This window comes from Microcaecilia unicolor, chromosome 12 (genome assembly GCF_901765095.1).
Source record: "Microcaecilia unicolor chromosome 12, aMicUni1.1, whole genome shotgun sequence".
Classification (NCBI taxonomy): Eukaryota; Metazoa; Chordata; class Amphibia; order Gymnophiona; family Siphonopidae; genus Microcaecilia; species Microcaecilia unicolor.
Genome location: NC_044042.1, coordinates 56,773,735 through 56,800,896, shown reverse-complemented (window position 1 = coordinate 56,800,896; position 27,162 = coordinate 56,773,735). Strand labels below are relative to the sequence as shown.

Below are 27,162 nucleotides of genomic sequence, written 5' to 3'. Positions count from 1 at the left end.
ACTGTTCATTGCTTACATGTCTCACACATGGAAGGAAAGAAGAAAAACCACAAAGGCCTGGTAATAAGGAATTCCAGAAGACAAAGAACAGCTTTACCACAGAACAATATAGGGCCTTGAAAGAGCAATTAGGTTTTACCTGATAATTTACTTTCCAATAGTTCTTCCTACTATTCCAGAACTTATGGGATAATTGTGTCCATCAACCAGCAGGTGGAGACAGAGAACTGAAAACTGAGCTGAGATATATCTCTCTTGGCATTCAGTCCAGCTCCTCAGTATTTACGTACACAAGCAGTAAGGAGAAAGCTTAAATAACTCGCTAGCCTAACACTAACCAGATAAGCAAACGTGTGGACCTCTCTCATATCTGGACAATTTGTAGAGAACAAGAGATATACAGGAAGCTCTGTGCAAGGTCATTATTTGACCCATTACTTTGCACTGATTAAGCATCTCATAAACTTTGGGTGGGCCTCTGAAATATTGGGAAGGACTAACAGAAAGAAAATTATCAGGTAGGACCTAAATTTCTGCTTCCATATGTAGCTTCCCACTATTCTAGAACCTGTGGGATGTTCAAAAGCAATACAAATCCAACACACTTTTACCAGTATTTGAGAGTGATTCCTCTCCAAAAATTATAATGAACACACTTTTATGATTGTATCCACATGTACACTTTCCATATATTTTTTTAAGAAGAAAGAGATCTCTCAGAAACTCACTGAAAGAGGGGGTCATGTCAGAAATTCAAACTATTTGAACTTCTTTCTCTTGCATCGGTCTCAAAACTCCATTTTTTAAAATAATATGCCAACCTTAGTGTTGTGCACTATACGATTCTTGTTCTTAAATGCAAAAGCAATGGTAGGATCCTGGTGCCGCCGCCCTGAGGACCAAATCCCCAAAACTGGCTTTCAAGCGCAACGCAGAGTCCACCCTGTAATGCTTAAGTACTGCCGTACTGGGACAAACCAAAGATCAATCCAGCCCAGCATCCTGTTTCCAACAGTGGCCAATCCAGGTTACAAGTACTTGGCAAGATCCCAAAACAGTACATTTTATGCTGCTTATCCTAGAAATAAGTAGTGGATTTTCCCCAAGGCCGTCTTAATAATAGCTTATGGATTTTTCTTTTAGGAAGCTATCCAAACCTTTTTTAAACCCCGCTAACTGCTTTTTACCACATTCTTGGGTAAAATGTATACAGCACCGACCAAGTCACCACCTTGAAAATATTCAACGGAGACAGTAAGATAGTCTCCACCCAGGATGTCGCTGTACCCCTCTTAGAATGAGTCTGCAAGACCTGAGGAGCCTGCTTCCCCAAAAGCAAGTAAGCTGATGTGATAGTCTCCTTCATCCATCTAGTAACTGTGAGCTTGGAAGCCATTAGGTCAAGCCTCTGTTTGCCAAAAAGCACAGTCTGTCCAATTTGCGAAACCCATTCTTACATAGTAACATAGTAAGTGACGGCAGATAAAGACCTGAATGGTCATCCAGTCTGCCCAACAGTCACATTCATTTTCAATTCTAGATTAAATTAACAATGAATATGATATTATATAAGTACATAAGTATTGCCATACTGGGAAAGACCAAAGGACCATCGAGCCCAGCATCCTGTTTCCAACAGTGGCCAATCCAGGTCACAGATATACAGACTTGATCATGGTCTTTCTTTGTTGTTTCTGAGATAGAGACCATAGAAGTCCGTCCCGCTCTGTCCTTGTGTTCCAACTACTGGAGCTGCCATCAAATCCTCTCCGAATTAGTCTTGTCATTTGCGGGACACAGACTGTAAAAGTCTGTCCAGCACTGTCCTCAGGTTCCAAATTACTGCAGTTTCCGTCAAAGCTCTCTCCAGCCCATCCTCAACCAAATTGCTATATGCGGCACTCAGACCGTACAAGCAGGCCCAGCACCGGCCTTAGTTGATACAACCAGAGTTGCCATCTAAACACCACTTGATAAGCAAACATATATGTAACACTAAGGTTTTTTTTTTGTTTGTTTTTAATACCATTCATTTTGTAAATAGAGATCCTCTGTGTTCATCCCACACCACTTTGAATTCCACCACAGTATTTTCTCCACCACCTCCCTCGGGAGGGCATTCCAGGCATCAACCACCCTCTCTGTGAAAAAGAATTTTCTGACATTACTACTAAGTCTACCACCCCGCAACCTCAATTCATGTCCTCTAGTTTTACCATTTTCCCTTCTCTGGAAAATATCTATTTCTATATTAATACCTTTCAAGTATTTAAACATCTGTATCATATCTCCCCTGTTCCTCCTCTCCTCTAGGGTATACATATTCAGGTCTTCCAGTCTCTTCTCATGTCTTTTGGTGCAATCCCCATATCATTTTTGTTGCCTTCCTCTGGACCGCTTCAAGCCTTCTTACATCTTTAGCAAGATACGGTCTCCAAACCTGAACACAATACTCCAGGTGGAGTTGCATCAACACCTCCTTTCTTCTGCTGGTTACACCTCTCTCTATACAACCTAGCATCCTTCTGGCTACAACCTCCACCTTAACATCCATATATCTAATGAGGACTCTACGCACACCAAGAAGCTTCATGGAACAATACCGAGCCTCTTTGTCCTCTCTGTGAAAGGATGGAAGCTCCACAGATTGGTTAAGATGAAATGCTGATACCACTTTTGGAAGAAAGGAAGGAGCCATGAACAGGGAGACCCTTGCCTCTGAAAAGCAAAAAAAAAGGGATCCCAACAAGACAGAGCCTGAAGCTCCGATACCCTATGTGCTGACACAATAGCCACCAAGAACGCTGTCTTTAACGTAAGATCTTTCAAGGAGGCCTTCTGGAGTAGCTCAAAAGGAGGCTTCTGAAGAGCCGGAAGGACTAAATTAAGGTTCCACTCTGGACACGGCGTACGAAAGGGAGGCCTCAAGCAGCCCACTCCCAGGAGGAGTCTAATGATATCTGGGTGAGCCACAACAGATGTCTTTTGTAGATGGCCCCTGAAACAGGCCAAAGCCACAACCTGAACTTTTAGAGAACCCAACACCTATCCTTTCTGAAGACCAGCGCTAGGATGTGCACAATCTAAGCAGAGAAGGAAGAAAGTCTGCGATCAGAACACCAGCCCTCGAACATCCTCAACAACCTTCAATACATCATGGATGTACAGCATTTCGGAGCCTGAAGCAAAATAGGAATGACCAAATCAGAATAATCTTTTCGTCTCAACCAAGCCCTTTCAATGGCCAAGCTATAAGACCAAAGGGGCAAAGATGCTCCATAAGCACCGGACCTTGCTTCAGTAGGCTGTGTACCTGCAGAAGATGGAGAGGACCCCCGTCCAGCAGTTGAACCAGATATGCATACCATGGGCTCCAAAGCCAATCTGAGGCTACGAGAATTATTCAACCCTCATGCAATGTGATCCTTTTCAGCACTATCAGCTGAAACCCCTGGCTGGATGGTTCCCATTCTCCAAGGTCCAAGGAGTGCCTGCTGAAAAAGTTCACCTCCACATTTAAGAACCCCATGAGGTAAGCTGTCGACAAGCAAAGAAGATATTTCTCCAACCAACTCATGAAGAAGGCCACCTCTACTGCCATCTGACAACTGCGGGTCCCACCTTGCTTGTTGATATAAGCCACCAGTCACATTGTTGGAGAAAACTCGGACTGGGGCCCCAGCCAGAAAGGAAGCAAAGTCATGTAAGGAATTCCACACTGCCCCAAGCTCCAAGTGATTTATCTACCACTGAGACTCCTATTCCATCTAGATGCCCTGCGAGGACGGAATGTGTAATGAGCTCCCTTTGATAACATCCATTGACACCACCTCCCACTGTGTTATCAGAAAGGGAACTCAACAGTCAAATTCCTGGGCGACAACCACCACTGCATACTCTATCTGGCAACCAGCGTCCAAGGAAGATGAAGATCATACTTTTGTGACACCGGAGACCAGTGGCTGAGAAGAGATTCCTGTAAAGGCCGCATATGAGCTCTTGCCCATGGCACTAATTCCATAGCTGCCGTCAATGACCCCAGAACATGGACATAGTCCCAGGTTCAGGGCCTGCCTTGACTGAGAAGACAAATCTATTGAATTAGCTTTGTCCTCCTGCACTCCATGAGGAAGATCCTGTCCCGTGCTATGTCGAATAGAATACCCAAATATTCCGGTATCTGCGATGGAGTTAGTCTGCTCCTCTTCACACTGATCACCAAGCCCAATGACTGCAGAAGATGGACAACTCTGTCCAATCCTGCCAAGCTGACCAAATAGGATGACGCACAAATGAGCCAGTCGTCGAAATACAGGTGAACTCTGATTCACTGGCACCAAAGGAAGGATGCCACCAATGCCATAACCTTGGTAAACGTTCTTGGATCTGGGGAACCTCACTATCTACCCCTCTCCACTGAGAATACTGACCATTTAACCCTACTCTCTGTATTCTATCTTTTAACCAGTTTTAATCCACAAAAGGACATTACCTCCTATCACACGACTTTCTAATTTCCTCAAGAGTATTTCATGAGGTACTTTATCAAATGCCTTTTGAAAATCCAGATACACATTGAGGGGCATAATCGAACGAAAACGTCTATCTCCGAGAACGGGTCCGTGAAGGGGCGGACCGAACCGTATTTTTGAAAAAAAATAGACGTCCATGTTTTATTTGACAATTTGTGAGCTGGGTGTTTTTGCTTTTCAGCGATAATGGAAAATGAAAGCGCCCGGCTCAAAAACGAATAAATCCAAGGCATTTGTTCGTGGGAGGGGCCAGGATTCGTAGTGCACTGGTCCCCCTCACATGCCAGGACACCAACCGGGCACCCTAGGGGGCACTTTTACAAAAACAAAAAAAAAGGTAAAAGAGCTCCCAGGTGCATAGCACCCTTCCCTTGTGTGTTGAGCCACCCAAATCCCCCTCAAAACCCACTGCCCACAACACTACACCATTACTATAGCCCTAAGGGGTGAAGGGGGGCACCTACATGTGGGTACAGTGGGTTTGGGGGGGTTGGACGACTAAGCATTAAGCAGCACAATTGTAACAGGTAGGGGGGGGATGGGCCTGGGTCCACCTGCCTGAAGTCCACTGCACCCCCTAACAACTGCTCCAGGGACCTGCATACTGCTGCCAGGGAGGTGGGTATGACATTTGAGGGTGAAAATAAAAAGTTGTGAAACATCATGTTTTGTGGTGGGAGGGGGTTAGTGACCACTGGGGGAGTCAGGGGAGGTCATCCCCGATTCCCTCTGGTGGTAATCTGGTCATTTAGGGCACTTTTTGGGGCCTTATTCGTGAAAAAACAGGGTCCAGGAAAAGTGCCCTAAATTCTAGCTACAAACGCATACTTTTTTTCCATTATCGACGAAAGGCGCCCATCTCTGTTCGGGTGATAACCATGCCCCAGTCCCGCCTTCACCACGCCTCCGACACGCCCCCATCAACTTTGTACGCTTCTGCGATGGAGTGCAGTTGAAAACGTCCAGGTTTGGCTTTCGATTATACCGTGTTATTCATTTTTGTGAGATAAACGTCCATCTCCCGATTTAGGTCGGAACTTGGGCGTTTTTCTCGTTCGATTATAAGCAGGAATATCAACCAACTCAATTTTATCCATGTTTATTCACCCCTTCAAAGAAATGCAAAACTCCTGAGGCATTGGGCACTGTAGCTGACCAAGGGGAAAATGTTCTGTCCACACGAAAGGAACACTGGCGTGCCTGAAAGAGGGATGTCTGACCATATTGTTGACAACCAGGCCAGTACCGTCTGCTGTCTCAAAATAGAGCTCGAGGACCCCCTGAAGGACAATCAGGGGCTTTCAGCTTGTCCTCCAGCAACTGCTATGGCTTAGTTTCCCCCAGTTCTTCCACCAAGTTATTGAGATCTCCTCCAAACAGCCTCTTGCCCTGAAAGGGCAGTTTAACTAGATGTGACTGATGCTGCATCTGCTGCCCAATGCCACAGAGTTGCCGACATTCCCTGACAGCCAAAAACATACCAAAGGCCATAACCTGTAACATGTCATAAATAGGACTGACCAAGTAGGCCAACCCTGCTTCCAGCTGGGCACACGTCTTGAGCTGCCGACTGCTGATGCCACTTCAGGCATGCTCTTGCCATGAACAAGCTGTATACTGTCGTTTGAAGGCCCAAAGAGCCATTTCCAAGGCTTGTTTCAGCAAACTTTCCAGTATCCTATCCTATAGGTCTTTTAGGGCAATGCTGCCTTCCATCGGTAAGGTGGTCTTCTTGGTCACTGTTGTAGCCAGGGAGTCCACCTTGGGAAGCTGCAAATTATCTTTTTCCTCCAGAAATAATGGGTAGAGGTGAGCCATGGTTCTTCCCACTCTCAGCCCCGCATCTGGTGAGACACAGCTCAACTGTTTCTATGCACAATTTTGTGCACTACTGTGGATGCCCCATCTTAAAACAAGTTTTGTGCACAAGTTAACTGTATACAGATTTGTACCAACATGTGCGTACAAGTCTGTTTAAATCCCATGGTAATGAAGTCTTTAGCTATTAAAGGCAAATGTAGGGAAAGGGTGCAGAATTTTCTAATGCTGGGGTTTTAATGAGAAAGAGTGAAATATTATCTTGTTCTTCTATAGTCAGCATTAGTGGGGGATTTAATGCCTGATTTTTCTCTTTATTGCAAACATACAGAACCTGCAACTTTTTTCTGGTTTCCTTGAAGGGAATGATCAGAAAAAGAAAACAAAAATCAGCAGGTATGATGAGGAGCTGAGATAGAGGTGTGCTGGAACAGAGTGAAATGCTAGAATGTTGAAAAAACCAGTAATATTATTCTGCTCTATGTGCTAAATAACATTCCATAACATGTATCGGCACACAGAATTGCACATGCATACATCTGCACAAGTGCTGGAATGCTACTTTGTGTATAAATGGTGAAAGCTTGATTCTTTACCCAGGCCTTTAATGGAACAAGTAACTAATTTGCTAGTCACACACAAGGTGTGGCACCAACTGCACATAATGTAGAAGGACATGTTTACCCACTCCTAGCTTAGCTGAGATTATATTCATGCACTTTCTGAGTTCGAGTGCAACTTTCTTTAAATTAGTCCTCTTATTTTCTAATTCCTGTTACTCTATCTTATCTATCTATATGTTTCATTTTTGTAGCGCCAGAAATGACTGCGCGCTAGGGGTGGGAAGTACCGCCAGGCTGCTATGGTAGCCCTGAGGTACTTCCTGTATAGTGAGCGGTAAGCCCACGTTGGGCCTACCGCCGCTTAGTAAAAGGAGCCCTTGGTGACTTATCTTCATTTAGCATATGCAAACATCTGTGAATCCCACTAAGGCCCAAGTTTCGCAAAGGCTGTTTCAAGGAATAACAGGATCAGTGAACAGAATAACTGCACGCCAACATTTCAAGGCATCACTACTACTACTACTACTACTACTACTTATCATTTCTAAAGCGCTACTAGACGTACGCAGCGCTGTACACTTGAACATGAAGAGACAGTCCTTGCTCGACAGGTTGCTTTTTCCTCCCTTTTGCCATTATGCTCTTTGCTAGCTTACTATATACTTAGGAATATTTGATTTGCCAGTGTTTACAGGAAAGTTTTGTTTACAATCCATGTGTATATACATCAAGTGTGCACTCCCATCTTAGTATACATTTTTTGCACACAGCATATTTGAATGCTATTTGCTTACTGGGGAGCACAGCTCTAATGCAAGGTTGCTGCATCAACCCATCTGTGCCTAACATTCATATATTCTTCCAGTACTAAATGGGAGCTTCATTTACTTGGAAATTGAAATGGTTATCATCTATTATCATTCCACGTCTCAAACTCAGAATCACGAAAACTTAATAAGATCAACTTTAAGACACTCCAGGTCATTTGTCAAGGTGCTTTAACAGATGAATAAAAGAATTCAGATATTTCTTATTGTATAACTAACATATGTAGGACATATAATCATCACCCTAGAACATATATCAAGCCTCAAGATCTGCACAGAGAAGATAAAATACTTTGCAGGTCCTACACAGTTGGGGTTATCATATTTCTTTATACTTACACCCTAGGAATTGGTGTGCTGGCATCAACGCTGTCTTCATTATCCTGTTGGGTACAGTAAGAGAACTATGACCAAGCTGGCAACTCAAATGATAGTAGTCTCAGCAAAGGGTTCAATTAAATGACAAAGCTTACTGGTCTGTCTCTCTCTCCTCATGGTATAATTAATAAATGTGTACTGGATATAGTTAATTTATTACAGAAAAAATTATCAACCAACGGACATTTCTGGAAAGCTAAAAAAAATAATCAAAATCTAAGGAAGTTCATCTTCCAAGCAGGACATACTCCAGGCTCCTGAAGACCACTACTGACCTGAGAGCCTGGGACTTCAGGTACAGAAAATGAACAGAGTGGTATAGGTAATGTGGATCAAAACTAGAGGAGCAAAACAGCTGTACCCAATAAACATAACAGCAGAAATTCAACATCAGAAAAAGAAAGATTATAAATGAGTGTCCTCCAGTCCTTCAGATGTAATATTTTATTCTTTCCTTATTTTGTGGACATTTACCTAACTTCTTTTTTGACTTGTCAAATAATTGCAGACATTTAAGTGAAAACATGAAAAAGGACCTATGGAAGCTAGAATGGTCTAAGGTTTGGCAATTAAAATTCAATGCGACGAAATGCAAAGTGATGCACTGAGGGAGTAGAAATCCACAGGAGACGTATGTGTTAGGCGGGGAGAGTCTGATAGGTATGGATGGGGAGAGGGATCTTGGGGTGATAGTAGCTGAGGATTTGAAGGCGACGAAACAGTGTGACAAGGCGGTGGCCGTAGCTAGAAGGTTGTTAGGCTGTATAGAGAGAGGTGTGACCAGCAGAAGAAAGCGGGTGTTGATGCCCCTGTATAAGTCGTTGGTGAGGCCCCACCTGGAGTATTGTGTTCAGTTTTGGAGGCCGTATCTTGTGAAGGATGTAAAAAGAATTGAAGTGGTGCAAAGAAAAGCTACGCGAATGGTATGGGATTTGCGTTACAAGACGTATAAGGAAAGACTTGCGGACCTGAACATGTATACTCTGGAAGAAAGGAGAAACAGGGGTGATATGATACAGATGTTCAAATATTTGAAAAGTATTAATCTGCAAACGAACCTTTTCCGGAGATGCGAAGGCGGTAGAACGAGAGGACATGAAATGAGATTGAAGGGGGGCAGACTCAAGAAAAATGTCAGGAAGTATTTTTTCACGGAGACAGTGGTGGATGCTTGGAATGCCCTCCCGCGGGAGGTGGTGGAAACAAAAACAGTAACGGAATTCACACATGCATGGGATAAACATAAAGGAATCCTGTTCAGAAGGAATGGATCCTAAGGAGCTTAGCCGAGATTGATTGGCAGAGCCGGTGGCGGGGATGGTGCTGGGCAGACTTATACGGTCTGTGCCAGAGCCGGTGGTGGGAGGCAGGACTGGTGGTTGGGAGGCGGGGATAGTGCTGGGTAGACTTATACGGTCTGTGCCAGAACCGGTGGTGGGAGGCGGGGCTGGTGGTTGGGAGGCGGGGATAGTGCTGGGCAGACTTATATGGTCTGTGCCTTGAAAAGGAGAGGTACAAATCAAGGTAAGGTATACACAAAAAGTAGCACATGTGAGTTTATCTTGTTGGGCAGACTGGATGGACCGTGCAGGTCTTTTTCTGCCGTCATCTACTATGTTACTATATGGTGCCCATGCTGGAAAATACCACATAGGCAAGACATCGCAACAATTTCTTTTAAATTAACTGAACATCAAAAGTGCTTGCAACAAACTCTGATGGATGCTCCACTTTCTTTCACACTGTTAGGGTGGTGGACTTTGGTCCTGGGGAACTGTGGAACTGAGTTCGATTCCCACTTCAGGCACAGGCAGCTCCTTGTGACTCTGGGCAAGTCACTTAACCCTCCATTGCCCCAGGTACAAATAAGTACCTGTATACAATATGTAAGCCGCATTGAGCCTGCCATGAGTGGGAAAGTGCGGGGTACAAATGTAACAAAAAAAAAAATAACTGTGTTGAGTTATATCATGTTTGAGGATCTACACTTTTCTGCATTGGAGATGCCTAAGAGAAACAGCAAAGGTGGTGATTATGACCACCGTCTCTTGCAGTGAAAACAAAAACAGATTTAGTTGGCCTTTTACAAAGACCTGCTAGCGTTTTTATCATGTGCTAAAAATAAGTATACACTAAACGCTAGAGATGCCCATGTATTCCTATGGGCGTCTCTGGCGTTTAGAGCACGCTAAAAACACTACCACGCCTTGGTAAAAGACCTCCTTAATGTCTTAAGACAGTGTCCCCTAGAGATTTAATCAAAGAAATTGATTGGTTGTTATTTTAAAAGTTTCCTCATGTTTAAAGTAGAGGGATTAGGGATGGGGTTGGGGTGTTTGGGGATACAAGGAAAACTTCATTGACTGTGGAATGCTGAATGATTTTCTTGTACTTGAACAGTGTTCATGTTGAAGTTTTATGCTTGTTTGTATTGATCTTTCAGTCAATAAAAAGATTTAAACATAAAAAGTTTCCTCATGTTCTGTGAGATTGGTTTGTTGCAAAATTCCACAGTTAATAATGCTTTTGTCAAAACTTTAACGTTTGACAATTGGGCCCCTGTTATTTTATTAGAGCTATATATGAAGATTTAAGTCTTGGTTTAATGAATTTGCAGTGAAAATATGAGGATTTTGTTTTTATTAACACTGTTTTTCAGAATTTCAGAGCTGAAGTCAGCAGATATCACCAAAGCAGGAGAATTCTGCTGGAATACCTTTGCGCTGCTGTGTGGTGTCAGGGAGTTGGCGCACGATTATTCACATGGCCAGACAGTTGGTTAGTTAGGGGTTGTTTTACTAAGGTGTGCTCAGAAATGGACTTAGTGTGCCCTTACGTGAATCTTTCCCATGCACTAAGCCCATTCCTAACACAGTTGTAAAATTGGCCTATTTCTATTATATCTTTCTTTAGCCATATGTTAATGTGAGCATTAAAGCACAGCCACTTTTTTTAAATTAACGAGGGTGCACTTAATGACTCCTATTTAGGAGACGCTAAGAGCTGCCACTTTGTCAGCGTTTTCCAGTTAGTATGTGCTACTGTCAGCAAGCTAGCTGAATAGTGCTTCCACACCATTCTCTGCCCCGACATACATCCCAAAAAAAAACAAATTTTAAATAATAAATACTGTGCTTAGCACACACAGATAGCAAAACTAACATGCAACACTTCAGTGTGTCCTGCGTTAGGCACACATTAGCACCTAATACAGCTTAGTAAAAAGACCTCTTAGTTCATTAGTTATAAAGTACTTTTCATGTGCACTTCAGCTATTTAAAACGATTTTTACATGGAATGTAAGACATGCTGAGAAAAATTATTTAAAAGGAGAGATTAAGGCTTACCCGATAATTTTTCTTCCTTTAGTCCTCCAGACTATTCCAAAACTTATGGGTGTTATGACCATCAACCAGCAGGTGGAGATAGAGAATACAGAATTGTGCTGTGCTCTATAAGACCTGTATGCAGCTCCAACAATTCAGTATTTAGATAAAAAAGCAGGGGAACAATCAAACAGTCAGGAAAAAACAATAACTTTCATCCTTCCTTAGGTACTTTTTGGAACAAGAATTATAGTGAAATTTCAGAACAATCAGAAACCCTGTAAGAAGGACAACAGTAGGAAGAATCTGTCAACAGAGAAAACCACAGATATTGAGAACTGGGTGGGTTTCTGGAACAGTCTAGAGAACTAAAGGAAAGAAAATTATAAGTTCTAATTTCTCCTTCCATAGCATCCTCCAGAATATTCCAGAACTTGCTGGATGTAAAAAGCAGTCCTCAACAGAGACAGGATCCAGTACCTGCTGCATAAATGACAGATGCACCAAACTTGGCATCCTGTCTAGCTGCTATTCCACCCTGTATCAAATAGAAAAGGTATGGAGACAGCACTAAGTCACTGCTCTGTAAATAGTGACACTGAACTTACTTCAGTCCAAGAAACTATTGCACTCCCTATGGAATGAGCCCTCAAGACCGGAAGAAACTGCCATTAAAATCGTACGTAGTACCTGAAGTTTGGAGGGTGGCCAATGTGACGCTGATTTTAAAAAGGGTTCTAGGGGTGATACGGAAATTATAGACCGGTAAGCCTGATGTCGGTGTCAGGCAAAATAGTGGAAACTATTATAAAGAATAAAATTACAGAACACGTAGACAAACGTGGTACAATGTGAGACAGAGTCAGCATGAGTTCAGCCAAGGGAAGTTCTGCCTCACCAATTTGCTTCATTTTTTTGAAGGCGAGAATAAACATGTGGATAAAGCTGAACAGGTCTAGATTTTCAGGAAGCTTTTGATAAAGTTCCTCATCAGAGATTCCTGAGAAAATTAAAGAGTCATGGGCTAGGAGGCAAGGTTCTGGTGTGGATTTGAAATTGATTATTGGACAGAAAACAGATGGTTAAATGGTCATTTCTCGCAATGGAGGAGGGTGAACAGTGGAGTGCTACAAGGATCTGTACTGGGAACGGTGCTATTTAACATATTTATAAATGATATGGAAATTGAAACGACAAGTCAGGTGATTAAATCTGCAGATGATACAAAACTATTCAAGGCTGTTAAAACACAAGCAGACTGTGAAATATTGCAGGAAGACCTTAGGAAATTGGAAGACTTGGCATCCAAATGGCAGATGAAATTTAATGTGGACAAATGCAAGGTGATGCACATTGGAAAGACTAATCCGAATCATAGTTACTTGATGTTAGGGTCCACCTTGAGGGTCAGCACTCAAGAAAAAGGTCTAGGTGTCATTGTAGATAATATGCTGAAATCTTCTGCTCAGTGTGCGGTGGTGGCCAAAAAAGAAAAGAGGATGCTAGGAATTATTAGGAAAGGGGTGGTGAATAAAACCAAAACTACTATAATGCCTTTGTTTCGCTCCATGGTGCGTCCGCATCTTGAGTATTGCGTTCAGTTCTGGTTGCCACATCTCAAAAAAGATATAGCGGAATCAGAAAAGGTTCAAAGAAGAGTGACCAATATGATAAAAGGGATGGAACTCCTCTCGTATGAGGAAAGGCTAAAGAGATTAGAGCTCTTCAGCTTGGAAAAGAGAAGGATGAGGAGAGATATGATTGAGGTCTACAAAATCCTGAACGAGTAGAAGTAAATCAATTTTTTACTCACTCCAAAAGGAAAAAGACTAGGGGACACTCAAGGAAGTTACATGGAAATAGTTTTAAAACAAATAGGAGGAAATATTTTTTTCACTCAACAAATAGTTAAGCTCTGGAACTCTTTGCCGAAGGAAGTGGTAACAGCAGTTAGCATATCTGGGTTTAAAAAAGGTTTGGACAAGTTCCTGGATGAAAAGTCTACAGTCTGCTATTGAGACAGACATAGGAAGCAACTACTTGCTCTGGGATTTGTAGTATGGAATGTTGCCACGATTTGGATTTCTGCCAGGTATTTGTGACCTGGCTTGGCCACTGTTTGGAAAACAGGATACTGGGCTAGATGGACCATTGGTCTGACCCAGTATGGCTAATCTTATGTTCTTATGACTTGCCAGAAGATCAGCCAAAGCTATGGCCTCCTTTAACTATATTATACTATGCATAACTTCTAGTCCACAATAACTCCATATAGATTCGTCATGGATTACAAAAAGAGAGAACATCCCAAACGGATGGAATTACATAGTATAAGTAGAATCCAAAAATAGTGCAGTTAAAACATATCAAGAGTTAAAACATATCGAGGGTCAATCTATGTTCATGTCTAACAACATATGAGTCTTCAAGTTTTTCCTGAACAAAAAGGTAAAAGTAAGCAGATGTTATATAACTCGGTATACTATTCAAGACTTTCACAGCTAGATATTTAAAAGAGGAATCCACATATCTCTTTAATTTTACTCCTTTACAACTCGGAAAAACGAGATTATAAGAATGAGCTATTCGAGAAGCTCTGCCACTAGATAATAATACAGTACTTTGTTAGGTTTACTGGATTCTGACCTACAAGTGATTTAAAAATCATACAAGTAATCTTAAAATTTACACGAGAGGAAACTGGAAGTCAGTACAGCTTTTTAAGAAGAGGAGATGCTCTCTCAAATTTATTCAATCTAAAAATCAGCCTAGCAGCCATATTTTGAAGAAACTGTAATCTCCTCAATAGCTTCACAGTAATTCCCCAATATAAGGAATTGCAATAATCTAGGTAAGGTAAGTGATCTGCCTGAGAAATGCTTCTGAAACTTTGAATACTAAGGGTTGATTGAATAGCTCTTAATTGTCAGAGTCGAAAATTAAATTATTTAACAAGAGTGTTAATCTGATCCTCCAAAGTTAGTGTCAAATCTAATATTATACCTAGAACTTTAGATTTATTTTCAATTTTTAAAGTCTCAGCTGTGGCAAGCTGCAAACATTTCTGAGTTAAGGAATCAAAATCCCCAAACCATACAACATTGGCTTTCTGCCTATTGAGCTTTAAAATGTTTGTATGGGCCCATGAATCAACCAAACAAATGTTCTTAATCAGCATATCCTTGGAATTCTCAAAAGTATCCAATGCCGGACAAAGAACAAATATATCATCAGTGTAAGACATAATTAAAATGCCAAGAGAAGTCAATGTCACCTAAAAGCCTCATATAAACAAACAACAAGGGGGAAAGAGGTGATCCAGGAGGGACACCACAACCAGGCAACCAAGATACAGAAAAAACTCTATTCTTCTAAACTTCATATGATCTTTTCTTTAAAAATTCCTCAAACAATTTGATCATACTATCACCAATATCCAATTCACTAAGTCTATAAAGAATCAAAGAATGGTCTATAACGTCAAAGGCTGCAGAGATATCAAACTGTAGAAGAACAGCCTGACCACCCCTACTTAAAATATCCTTAATCTCAGTAGTCAGCATCAATACTAATGATTCTGTACCATTGCATAGCTATGGGTGGGCCTGGGTGTAAAATGGAAACTGTGCTCAGCGCGTGATCAGACGGAGGCTGCTCCTCACTGCCAGTTGGCTCTGACAAAATAGTACCTATTCCCGCGGTCTACTGCATCAAACTACACACCGGTCCTGCCTTAGAGACTGAAGACCCCAGCATATTCAAATGCTGTGCCAAATCTGAAGATGTGTTGCCATGGACCGTTTCCTCCGCCATTCTGTAGGATTCCCGGTTAGCACTGCAACACTCCGATGTGAGCCAGTGGGTCCCACAACGGGAACACCGCTTAACTGCCTCCGTGAGAGTCACCATTCACCCCGACTGTCACAAGCACAGAACAAGGTGTCCCAAGTGGTAAGTCAGGAACCCTTCCCTGCAACAAATAGAACTTGCAGCCCTCCAAATGGTTCCGAGTCAAACTTTAGTCGGGACTTTCCACTGCCAGCTGTTTCCCCCCAAGCTCACAGTCTCCACAAATCTTACCAAAGATGAGAAAGGCTCAGGAGTGATACTTTGCCCCACGCTCTCCAGCAAACCTCTTTCCTTCTCCCTTTCTTTTTTTTTTTTAAGGTTGCTGTGCTGGAAAACAAGAGCTCCACAGGAAACAGGGGAGAGGTGAAAGGAAGGAAGAAGTAAATTCGCAGATATTACTCTGCAAACTCAAGCCACCCACAAAGTTCAACTGGGGACCGGTTGACCAACTGGACCAGGAGCAAATCACTCAGAACCAGAGGCTGAAAAGTGTGTCCATCTACCTGCTGAAGACAGAAAATACTGAGGAGCTGTACTGGATGCCAAGAGAGATATATCTCAGCTCAGTTTTCAGTTCTCTATCTCCACCTGCTGCTTGATGGACCCAACTATCCCACAGGTTCTGGAATAGTGGAAAGCTAAGTAATGGAAACTGATGTTTTTAAAATAAACTTCAATAAGGTAGCGAAACATTTTAAATGTTGCCTGCTTTGTCTTGAAGTGCTTTCCAAATCTTTATTTATGCAAGTTACAGTATAAGTCACTTTTCACTATGAATAAAAGTCTAGTCCCTGAGTGAAACACACAAACTGAGAATCGTTTTAGAGAAACAAACATAAGCAAATACACTGACATGGCATTCCTCCATCATATGAGCACCAGGGTCTATAAGGGTTGCCAAACATTTCCCCATGACAGGTTTAACACACATCATCCACTCTCAAGTCTATATTTTGATTGTTCTTTGTTACCTTACTAAAAATCTGGTCCTTGGTCTCTAGCCAGAGCTGAAAAAGAGCTGTCAGTTCCTTCTCACTGTCCTGGGTTGAACCTGTTACAAAGATTATATAAGTGACATGTTCTGTGTTTTAAGGGGGCAAGCAAAAAATGTAATAGAAAGGAAGAAAGAGGCAAACTATTATAGAAGAGTACCCTACTGGCTAGAGCAGCAGACTTTGAACCATGGAAGCCAGGTTCAAATCCAACTGATGTTCCTTGTGACCTTGGGCAAGTCACTTAATTCTCTATTGCCTCAGGTCCAAAATTAGACTGCAAGCTCTCCAGGAACATTGGAATGCCTATTGGACCTGAATATAACTCACCTTGAACTACTGTTGAAAAAGCATGTTAAGCTGCACTTTCCATAAACTACTCACCTTATGAGTGTACCATACAGCTAAGGGTCATAATGGTGTTCAATGAAACCAGAAGCCAGAGCCTGCCTATGATAGCTTTACAACAGTGTTCTTAGTCTAGTCATTGGGACACATCCACCCCAGTCATGTTTTCAGGATATCCGCAATGAATATGCTTGAGATAAATTTGCACACACTACCTCAACTGAATGCAAATCTACCTCATACATATTCACTGTGGGTATCCTGAATACTTGGCTGGGTATGTCCTGAGGACCGGGTTGAGAACCACAGCTTTACAGCAAAGAGACTCAGAGAGAAAAAAAAAGTATATCTGATGGAAAACCCAAAATTAAAATAACGATCCAACTGTTTGCAAGGTAATATAATGCATGGGTTCCACTAGGAACGTGACCAGATACAAGAAAGAAGAAATCATCAAAGGAATATAAGAAGACACCTAATCTCTTCTTCCTTTAAAATGTTCAGGAGAGAAAGATGATCACTTACCAATCCACTTCCATTGCAGGGTTTTCTCACGGAATTCAACAAAAGGAGAAAAGCTGGAGGTGATCCCTGTAAGGAAACAGATTTCTCTGCTTCATTCCTCTATGGAGGGCTAAATGTGCATGCTTTGATGGTCAGAATATTTTTCTAATGGCTCAATGTAAGAACAACTAAACATCATGTACAAGAACCTTCCTGACCTCAGTTAAATTTTGGGACGTATTAAAAAAAGGGCTGAAATATTTACATACAGCATCATTTCATTTATTAAGAGTGGAGGGGTAGCCTAGTGGTTAGTGCAGTGGACTTTGATCCAGGGAAACTGAGTTCAATTCCCACTGCAGCTCCTTGTGACTCTGGGCAAGTCACTTAACCCTCCATTGCCCCTGGTACAAAATAATGGTACCTGAATATATGTAAACCGCTTTGAATGTAGTTGCAAAAACCTCAGAAAGGCGGTATATCAAGTCCCATTTCCCTTTCCCTTTAATACTTATATCTCACATTATCCAAACAAGTTTTGGGTCTATGTGGCTTACAGTGAAACAATAACAGTTACAATCAATCATTTTTAACAATAAATTATAATCATCTCTAGATAATTCATGTGTTGATCCAATAAAAAGGCATTGCAGATATTATAGAACTTACTGAAACATAACAGTAAGTCTACCAGTTTCGGACACCCTAAAAATTCTCGGAGTCACCATTGACCGACACCTAACAGTCGAGAATCATGTGAAAAACATAACTAAAAAGATGTTTCACTCAATGTGGAAATTAAAAAGAGTCAGACCATTTTTCCCAAGGAATGTCTTCCGCAACCTGGTACAATCATTGGTACTTAGTCATCTGGACTATTGTAACTCACTCTATGCCGGCTGCAAAGAGCAAATACTCAAAAAACTCCAGACAGCCCAGAACACAGCAACCAGACATATTCGGCAAACCAAAATACGAAAGCGCAAAACCCCTACGTGAAAAACTACATTGGCTCCCACTCAAAGAACGCATCACGTTCAAACTCTGTACCTTGGTCCATAAAATCATCCATGGTGACGCCCCAGCTTACATGTCAGACCTAATAGAACTACCACCCAGAAACGCGAAAAAATCCTCTCGCACATTCCTCAATCTTCATCCTCCCATGTGCAAAGGCTTGAAATACAAATTAATGCATGCATCAACTTTCTCCTATACAAGCACACAGTTCTGGAACAATCTGCCACGCAACCTGAAAACGGTCTATGAAATGACCAACTTCTGCAAACTGCTGAAAACTTATCTCTTCGACAGAATATACCACAAAGATCAACACGTGTAACTGTTCATTCTTTAAGATATCCAGAAACGTTCTTTATGCTCTTTAATGTCTTTGCTCTAACACTATCATGTATTTCACCATCATGTACCCAAAGCTTTCTGTAAAACCAAATGTATACTCTTCTATTTCCAGTATCCACGATGAATTGTAAGCCACATTGAGCCTGCAAAGAGGTGGGATAATGTGGGATACAAATGTAATAAATAATAATAATAATAATAATTTGCCAACAAAGACATCAGGGTTTTCCTCATATACCTAAAACTGTAACACTGCTAGATGTACATAGCATCGTAAAACAGGTACCACATCTCCTCGGTACTTAAGAACATACTGGGACAGACTAAAGTTCCATCAAGCCCAGTATCCTGTCTCCAACAGTGGCCAATCCAGGTCACAAGTATTTGGCAATATACCAAAAGAGAAAGACAGATTTTATGCTGCTTATTTTAGAAAAAAGTAGTACATTTTTCCAAGTCCATCTTAATAAAGGCTTATGGACTTTTCTTTTGGGAAATTATCTACAACTTTTTTAAACTCTGTTAACTGCTTTTACCACATTCTTTGGCAACAAAATGCACAGTTTAATTACACGTTGAATGAAGAAATATTTTCTCTGATTTGTTCTAAATTTACTACTTAGTAGTTTCATTGTGTGCTCCCTAGTCCTAGTATTTTTGGAAAGAGTAAACAAGCAATTCACGCCTACTATTTCCATTCTACTCAATATTTTATAGACTTCTATCATATCTTCTGGCTCCTTGTGCAGACATCACAATGATGTGCATAAAGTAGCAGTATGTCAGAAAAAGCTAGAGCAGGTTAAGAGATGTGGTTATAATGTTAAAAAAAAACATATTTCCTGTCACCAAAAAGTAAAAATATATATATTTCTCTTCTTATTTCATAATTTCCTACTTGCTAAATAGGTTTCCTGAAGTACCAGCAAAATATAATGATATAAAAGTATTTTTTGCCCCCTTCTGATGTCCCCTATTATTGCACAAATGTCACACTGAATTGTTTCTAATTTTTAAACAAAATGTAATATTCAACAGAAGGAACCTGCATAAATACATAAATGAATAATGTAAAAACTGTTAAGAACAAAGTTATCCAACACTCATATCACCCATGTGAAAAAGTAACTGCCCCCTAAACTTAATAATTTGTTGCACCACCATTAGAACCAATAACTGCAACCAAATGCTGCCTGTAATTTGATATGTCTTTCACATCGCTCTTGAGGAATCTTGGCACACTCCTCCTTGCCAAACAGCTTTAATTCAGACACATTCCTGAGGTTTCCGTTCATGAACTGCCATTTCCGGTCCTGCCACAGCATCTGTTTCGAGTCTTTGACTAAGCCAATTAAAAATTTTAATTTTGTTTCTCCTTAGCCATTCAGTTGTAGACTTGCTTTGAATCACTGTTTTGGTGCATAACCCAATTACGCTTCAGCTCCAGCTCACGGACAGATGACCAGACATTCTCCTTAAGAATTTTTTGGTACAGTGCAGAATTCATGGTTTCTTCAATAATGACAAGTTTTCCAAGTCCTGCGGCAGCAAAGCATCCCCACACCAACACACTACCACCACCAAGTTTGACTGTTGGTATGATGTTCTTGCTGTGGAATGCTGTAATTGTTTTACACCAGACATAATGGGAGCTGTGTTGTCCAAAGAAGACCAAAAAGTTCTACTTTTGACTCATTCGAACATTTTCCCATGTTTTTGCAAATGTGAGACAAGCATTAATGTTATTCTTGGATAGCAGCGATTTGTGCCTTGCTATTCCTCCCATGAATCCCATTTTTAACAAGTCTCTTTCTTATTTTGGAGTCACGCACAATGACCTTAGCTGAGGCCAGAGAGGTCTGCAATTCTTTGGATTACATTCCGGGATGTTTTATGACTTCTCAGATGAGTTGTCACCAGTGCGTTTTTTATATCGAAAAAGGTGCTGGTACTCAAATGCCAGGCCACCCTTCAAGGGTGGGGTGATCACTGAGGGACCAACCCCACAATAGCCAGGCCCCCTGCAACCACTCACAGAATCTACGACAAGGAAGAATTTGTGTGCAGAGCCTGAGCTCTTTCACTAAAACTTGGGAACCATGGGTCAATTTTAGCAGACAATAGAAAAGGTGCCAATACTCAGTATCCCCACCATGGACAGAGTGTGAGCCTTCGTATTCCCCACAGGAGGGTTGTCACTGAGTCTTTGGAGTAATTTTGGCATGCTGGCCACTCCTGAGGAGATACACCACTATTCCAAGTTTTCCACATTTGGTAACAATGGCTCTTACTGTGGTTCAGTGGAGTTCCAGAGTTTTAGAAATCCCTCCTTTCAGTACCCTTCTCCACCACCGCCAACTCCAGGCTCCGCCCTTTCTGCCTCGCCTCACCCCATGCTTGGAATAAACTCCCTGAGCCCATTCGCCAGGCCCCGTCCTTGCCCATCTTCAAATCCTTGCTCAAAGCCCACCTCTTCAATGTCGCCTTCAGCACCTAACCACCATACCTCTATTCAGGAAATCTAGACGGCCCCAACTTGACATTTCGTCCTTTAGATTGTAAGCCCCTTGGAGCAGGGACTGTCCTTCTTTGTTAAACTGTACAGCGCTGCGTAACCCTAGTAGCGCTCTAGAAATGTTAAGTATTAGTAGTAGTAAATGGCTTTGTAATCCTTTCCAGACTAATATATTTCAAGAATTTCTTTCCTCATCTCTTCTGGAATTTCCTTTGATTGTGGCCTAGCATTCTTGTAGAAACTTTGTAACTACATCACTTTCACAGTAAGGTTCAATATAAAGTAAGGTTTAGATTCAACAGAACTGGCTAAAATCAAGCCTGGCAATGTTCAATCAGCTGAATTCAATTATCAATTAAATTTGATCAACTGGTGGACTGAGTAACTAAGGGGGCTGTTACTTTTTTTTTTTTTTTAACATGTGTGATAAGGATGCTGGTAAACTTTGGGGCTCTTTTACTAAAGGACGTTAAGACCTTAACATGGCGTTAGCATGAGAAAACAGGCTACTGCAAAATGAGTTAATGCAAACTTCCACGTTATGTATTTTTACAGAAATGGAAGCTATGGTAACCTTTAAGAATTGTTATTTAATGGGCTTCAAAGCATGAAGACTATAAAGCATGGCTGCAATACTCACCACCCAGGAACACAAAGTATGATAAAGCTTACCTCTAGTGTCCCCAGCGAGGTACAGGAGTGCAGGACGCACTAGTTCACACCAGTTTGGGGCACAGGAGAACCAACTGTTTAATGTGCTAGCTGGAGATGATTGCCATTCCAGAACTTTGTCCACCATCTAAAAATCATAAGGCACACACTGAGTTCTTGCCAGGGTCCACCAGTAACTAGTAAATCATGATGTTTTATCCAAGGATGTTAAAAACAAAATGCAGTTAAAAGGAAGTGGGAAGTGGACCAATGACTCCAGGGAGACGGGATACTGATGTATAAAGTACCACTTTATTCACAGACTCGACACAGTACCGTATTTCGGCCATAGGCCTGCCTCAAGAGTCTTAAATGATTCTGGTACTTGGAATCATCTGAAAGTTAGGTGGTCTTGAAAAAGGCCTTTGAATGATTGAAACAAATACTTTAAAGTCTCTGTGTAGTCTGTCAAAAGTAAAACAGCGTATGACTGCTTGTGAGGGAATCATATAGGTTTGTTTGCCCCCCCCCAAAAAAAAGAAGTGAAGACATCCAAAAGATTGGCCCCACAAATCCTCAGAATCCGTAAGGGAAGCCTCAGCACTAAGAATGGAGGGGAGCCATAAGGAAACAGACAGCAAACAAGCTCTTACCTGAAAGAATGACAAAGTGGGGGGAGGCTGTGGGGTTGCGTGTGTGTTGTCCATGGACAGTGTGTGAGCCTTTGTGTTCCCCACAGGAGGGTGACAAAGGGAAAGCCAGGAAGGGGAAGGCAGAGAAGCTTACCTGCAGGCACACCAGATTTATCCTCAGAGAAATGTTAAGTAAAGGATGTGTGGGATGGGTAGGCATAACCAGACAATCATGCAGGGAAGCCCAGGCTGGAAGGAAGGATTCTATGGGTATGCTGGGAAAGATAGATCTCCTAGCCCTAGCTGTAGAAAGCTCCTGTAGGCAGGCTGGGAATTGTAGTCTCCTCCTGATTTAGCCAATGGGAAAGAAGGGTAACCAGAGGGAGGAAGGAAGGAGAGGTCAGAAGCTACTGGAACAGAAGAAGGCAGCTACAAAGGGCAGTGAGAATAGTAAGAAGAGAAGAAAGACAGTTCCAGAGAGAAAGAGACATACACACACACACACAGACAGATAGATAGATAGACAGACAGACAGAGACAAAGAGAGAGCCACAGACCTGCCCTGCCTGTGAGGCTAGAGTTGCCTGGGAACTGGAATGCCCAAAGAGGATAAGGACTTTGGCATTGCAAGAAGCTATGCTGAGAGTTCACTTTAAAGGAACATACAATGTGATTGATCTGCCTCAGCTCTGGGAAGTGGTCAGTGGGAGGGTTCCAATGCCAATGGAATACAGGGTGGGACCATTCCCCATCTGCCTTCATTAGCTCTGGAAGGCAGAGGCCAGTGCAAAGGGCCAAAGCAATGTGCTGTAGCAGAGCAGCATTGAACCAGATGGGGAGCACTGAGAACTACCTGCCGGGCTCAAGAGGAAAAGCCCTTATCTGTAAGCCTGAAAGCTGGGAGATGTAGAGGAAGTGAACTGAGTGATAAAGTTGCTAAAAAGGAATGGACTGCTGTGTAAAGCTGTGAGACAGCGTGACGTTTATGAGGAGACCAGAGAAGCCTGGATAGAGTTTAGAGAACCCGGGGCAGGAGTATTGCTGAGTTAACTGGGTCTGCTGAAGCTAAGGCTGTATTCTGGGGGAAAAGTATCACAGGAGTACTACAGAGTTAATTGAGTCTGCTGAAGTTAAGATTGTGTTCCCGATGCAAAGTACAATAAAGCTGGTGGCTTACTACCAAAGAGCTGTGTTCTGAACTTGTGTTGGGGGGGTACAAACAGCTTATCAGCACCAAGACCGGTCTACCCCCGACAATAGGCAAAAGAAAGATACTTTGTTCACCAAGATCTCTATTAGACTTGGGAAGTCACTCATTAAATTCACATTTCAATAACAGACAATGGGATATGGGAACCACACACTGACAACATGATATCAGATTTATGGATTAAATCAGTTGTTTGAATTCTGCTGTCTAGTGAATTTTGTGAACAGAAAAGGCAAAATAAAAATTATGGGATAGTGAGGAGGAGCATTCATCTTATTCCGTTACCCCTAGAAATAAAGAAGTCCCAGTTCACTGCACTTCTCACCAATGGCAGACCAGCCTGACCCTCCAGAAGCAGGATCTCCATCAACAGGCAGAAGAAGTTGGGAGAGATTTCATTAAATGCAAGACCAGGCTTCACATCTTCCTCTTCCTCCTCCTCCTCTTCCTCCTCGTCCTCTTCCAAGGGTCTTTAAGAAAAGGAAAGACAAATTTTAGGACCATCTTATCTGCATTTTGTCTCTGGATTATTGTATTGGTTGAAATCTGGTACTTAGAATAATGAAATTTCTATGTGCAGGTACAGTACAAATAGGATACTTCTGCTCTATAGAATGACAGTGTGCCTCAGTCCAGAACTAGAGCTGTGTTATTTCAATCCTCTGAGTTCAGCTCTGCCTGCCTCCTGCTATTCCAGCACAAGAAACCCCACTCCATTTACATAGCTCTATCAAAGTATCCTGATCCTGACCTATAACACTCCTGCTATTCCAGCACTGGGATTCCACAAACAAGTTTGCTAATGTACCTCACACCTGATCTATTATACCCACCTTCCATCCCATCCCTCCACCCCTACTACAGGAGGTGGGTTCTAATGAACCCACAACTCTAATACACCTCAATACTGAGTAGCAAAGCCCCTAAAATTGCAAAATTATTCATATCTCATTATTATTTATTGCATTTGTATCCCACATTCCCCCACCCATTTGCAGGCTCAATGTGGCTTACATAGGTTTATTGACATTGTCATAAAAAGATAACAGATACTTGATAGAACTGCATTACTTGTCCTTATTCATTAGCTGTATTGACTACTGCAATGCTCTCTACAACAAGATCCATAGGCTTATGCTAAACAGACTTCAGACTATTTGAAACACTGCCATTTGATTGCTCTACCATGATAACTAAAAGGACTAACCATAGTTCTCCTTTGCTTAAAGACAGTCATTGGTTGCAGGTAGTCTATACAGTTAAATTCAAGATCTTGGTTATGGCATTTAAAACCATGTGTACCAGACAACCAGCATCACTTTTCAACAATCTGAGCCCTCACACACCATCATGAGTGCTTCATTTTTAAAATGATAGGCTATTGTTTATTCTTCCCCCTCCCCCGGCATGCCTTGAGGTTACCCAAAATTCAGCCTTTTATAATCTAGCTACACTGCTATGAACTTGCGACCCAACATTTTTGAAACTGAAGATTCCAAGGCTAGAATTAAAGCAAGCCTTAAGGTGTATTACTTTTCCTGCACCTCTGGCAACTTAAGGTCAGTGGACGATTAGAGATATTAGTCCTATAGGAGAATCTTCTTGAACTCCATTCTATCTTTATTTTTTTCTTTTCCTCTGCATTATTTATAGTGGGGGGTTTTTTGTAAATCATTCCAATATCCTGTGAATGGTAGAATATTAAGTCTTGTATTAAATACAAACATTTGAGTAAACAAACTGTGTTGAACTTGTGGTGAGTGTAAGACAGGGGGATTTTGCCCATTAGAACTTAAGAGCTGATCTATCAAATCCATATTCATTAGTGATCATTCAAGCACATCCCTGCACAATAGATATCATATTGGTCCATTATTTCATATTTCTGTCCAGCCACTCCACCAACCTCACTTGTAAAAAAATATTTTAAAAAGTGTGTAGGAGGCAGACTAGGGGGACAGACATGAACTGGAGCAGCATAACATGGCTATTATGATGCACACTCTAAGACCAAACCATCTTGATTATTGTAATAGCTTGTATGTAGGCCTTCCCAAAAAGCAACTGTGCTGACCAGTTGATAAAAAAACACAGCTGCTAGATTGTTAAGAGCAAGGAAGCACTACAATTATATCATCCCCATTTTATAATCATTTTACTGGCTACAGGTGGGGAGTAGAATTAAGTTCAAGGTGCTGCATGTCATTTTTCAGGCACTGAGACTCCGTAATTACTTAATGGATCCACATTACTTAATGGATCTGTTGATCCCTCATGTTCCACTGAAATTACTTCGGTCTACGCAGCAAGCTTTGTTGACCATTCCCTCTCAGTCGCAATTACAGTGCACCCAACAACAAGCTTTTGCTTATTTAAGAGCAAATATGTGGAACCCTTACCTTTATCTTTGTGTTTTGAAAGTAATTATATGAAGTTTCATAAACTGTATTGGAAATCATCATGATTTAAACAATTTGCTATTACTACATGAATCCTTAAAAGGTTGCTAATAAGCTGTAAATGGGCTTATGTTGTTGTTGTTTTTGTATCTTATGAGTTATGCTGATTAAGCCATGTAATCAAACTGAACAAAATAAACACATAAAATAAAATACGAACAATGCAATAGGTGCTATTTATAGTGGCAACAGACCCAAATTGCCAAGTGCTCAGTGACATGTGTTGTCATGCTAACAGAGGAATGTGACTTGTTGCACTGCATGTATGTAAAAGTAAACTCACTCTTCCTTCACAACTGGTAATGGGACTGGCTGTGGCTCCGGTGATAAGGCGGAGGGGAGTGCGTCAACATTGCTCAGATGCTCTGGCAAATCTTCCACCTCTGACTTAATGACCTTCAATTTCTTCCTCTTTTTGTCCTCCTTATCTTTCACCTTCTTCTTAAGGACTGCGAGGTCAAACAAGGCTTTAAAAGACATAAAGAACTTATTCATGGCAATAGACCTCTCCAAGGAAAACTGCAAACAATGTATATTAACGCATTAAGACTGAATATCAGGACTTAGTTGAAATACAGGGCAAGAGTTGGACTCTATAATTTACAGTACATTACAGCAGAAAGGTCATCTGCTACACCTGAAAAGTTTCATCACAGTACCACACAGAAAGATGATCCTTTTTAGCTAAAAATAATTAAACAGCCCTGTCTCTTGCATGAACCACAGAAATAGCAGCCAAAATGCCAAAAGAAGCCATACAACTGCTGTTCTGCACATGAATGTATTTAGCCTGCTCTACTAATTACGCCCAGAACGGCGGGTTACATATAATATAAATATAACAAAATAATAATATACAGAAAAAAATACATAAAATCATATAGTATTATCAATCCCATCCCATAAAACAAACCAGACCAGTGTTTATAAGTTAAAAAATGAACAATATATCTATAAGCTAAACAAAAACGTTTCAATGCTTCTATGAAATTCTGAAAGATCACCAATTTTCCTAATATATGAGGGAACACTATTCCATAAAGAAGTCAAAGAACTAGAGTATGCCCACCTGTGGAAACATTCAAGCCTAAAAAGATTAGCTGGGGAAAGAGAAAAATGCTTACAGGATCAACACAATAAATAATACAATCTGAGAAAACGGACAAATACATGCTTCACACGAAGTGGAGAAAGGG

At 41.4% G+C, this 27,162-nt stretch overlaps 1 protein-coding gene across 1 annotated transcript in view; it reads right to left on the bottom strand.

The window, feature by feature from the left end:
* Positions 1–27,162, bottom strand: part of NFRKB (nuclear factor related to kappaB binding protein) — a 114,201-nt gene that overhangs the window by 44,368 nt on the left and 42,671 nt on the right. The window contains exons 8-13 of the mRNA XM_030221018.1: positions 26,250–26,433; positions 23,833–23,977; positions 21,687–21,813; positions 17,159–17,224; positions 16,265–16,344; positions 8,080–8,123 (exon numbers count right to left, since the gene is read on the bottom strand). Coding sequence (XP_030076878.1) covers positions 8,080–8,123; positions 16,265–16,344; positions 17,159–17,224; positions 21,687–21,813; positions 23,833–23,977; positions 26,250–26,433 — 646 coding nt within the window. The remainder of the gene's footprint in view (positions 1–8,079; positions 8,124–16,264; positions 16,345–17,158; positions 17,225–21,686; positions 21,814–23,832; positions 23,978–26,249; positions 26,434–27,162) is intronic.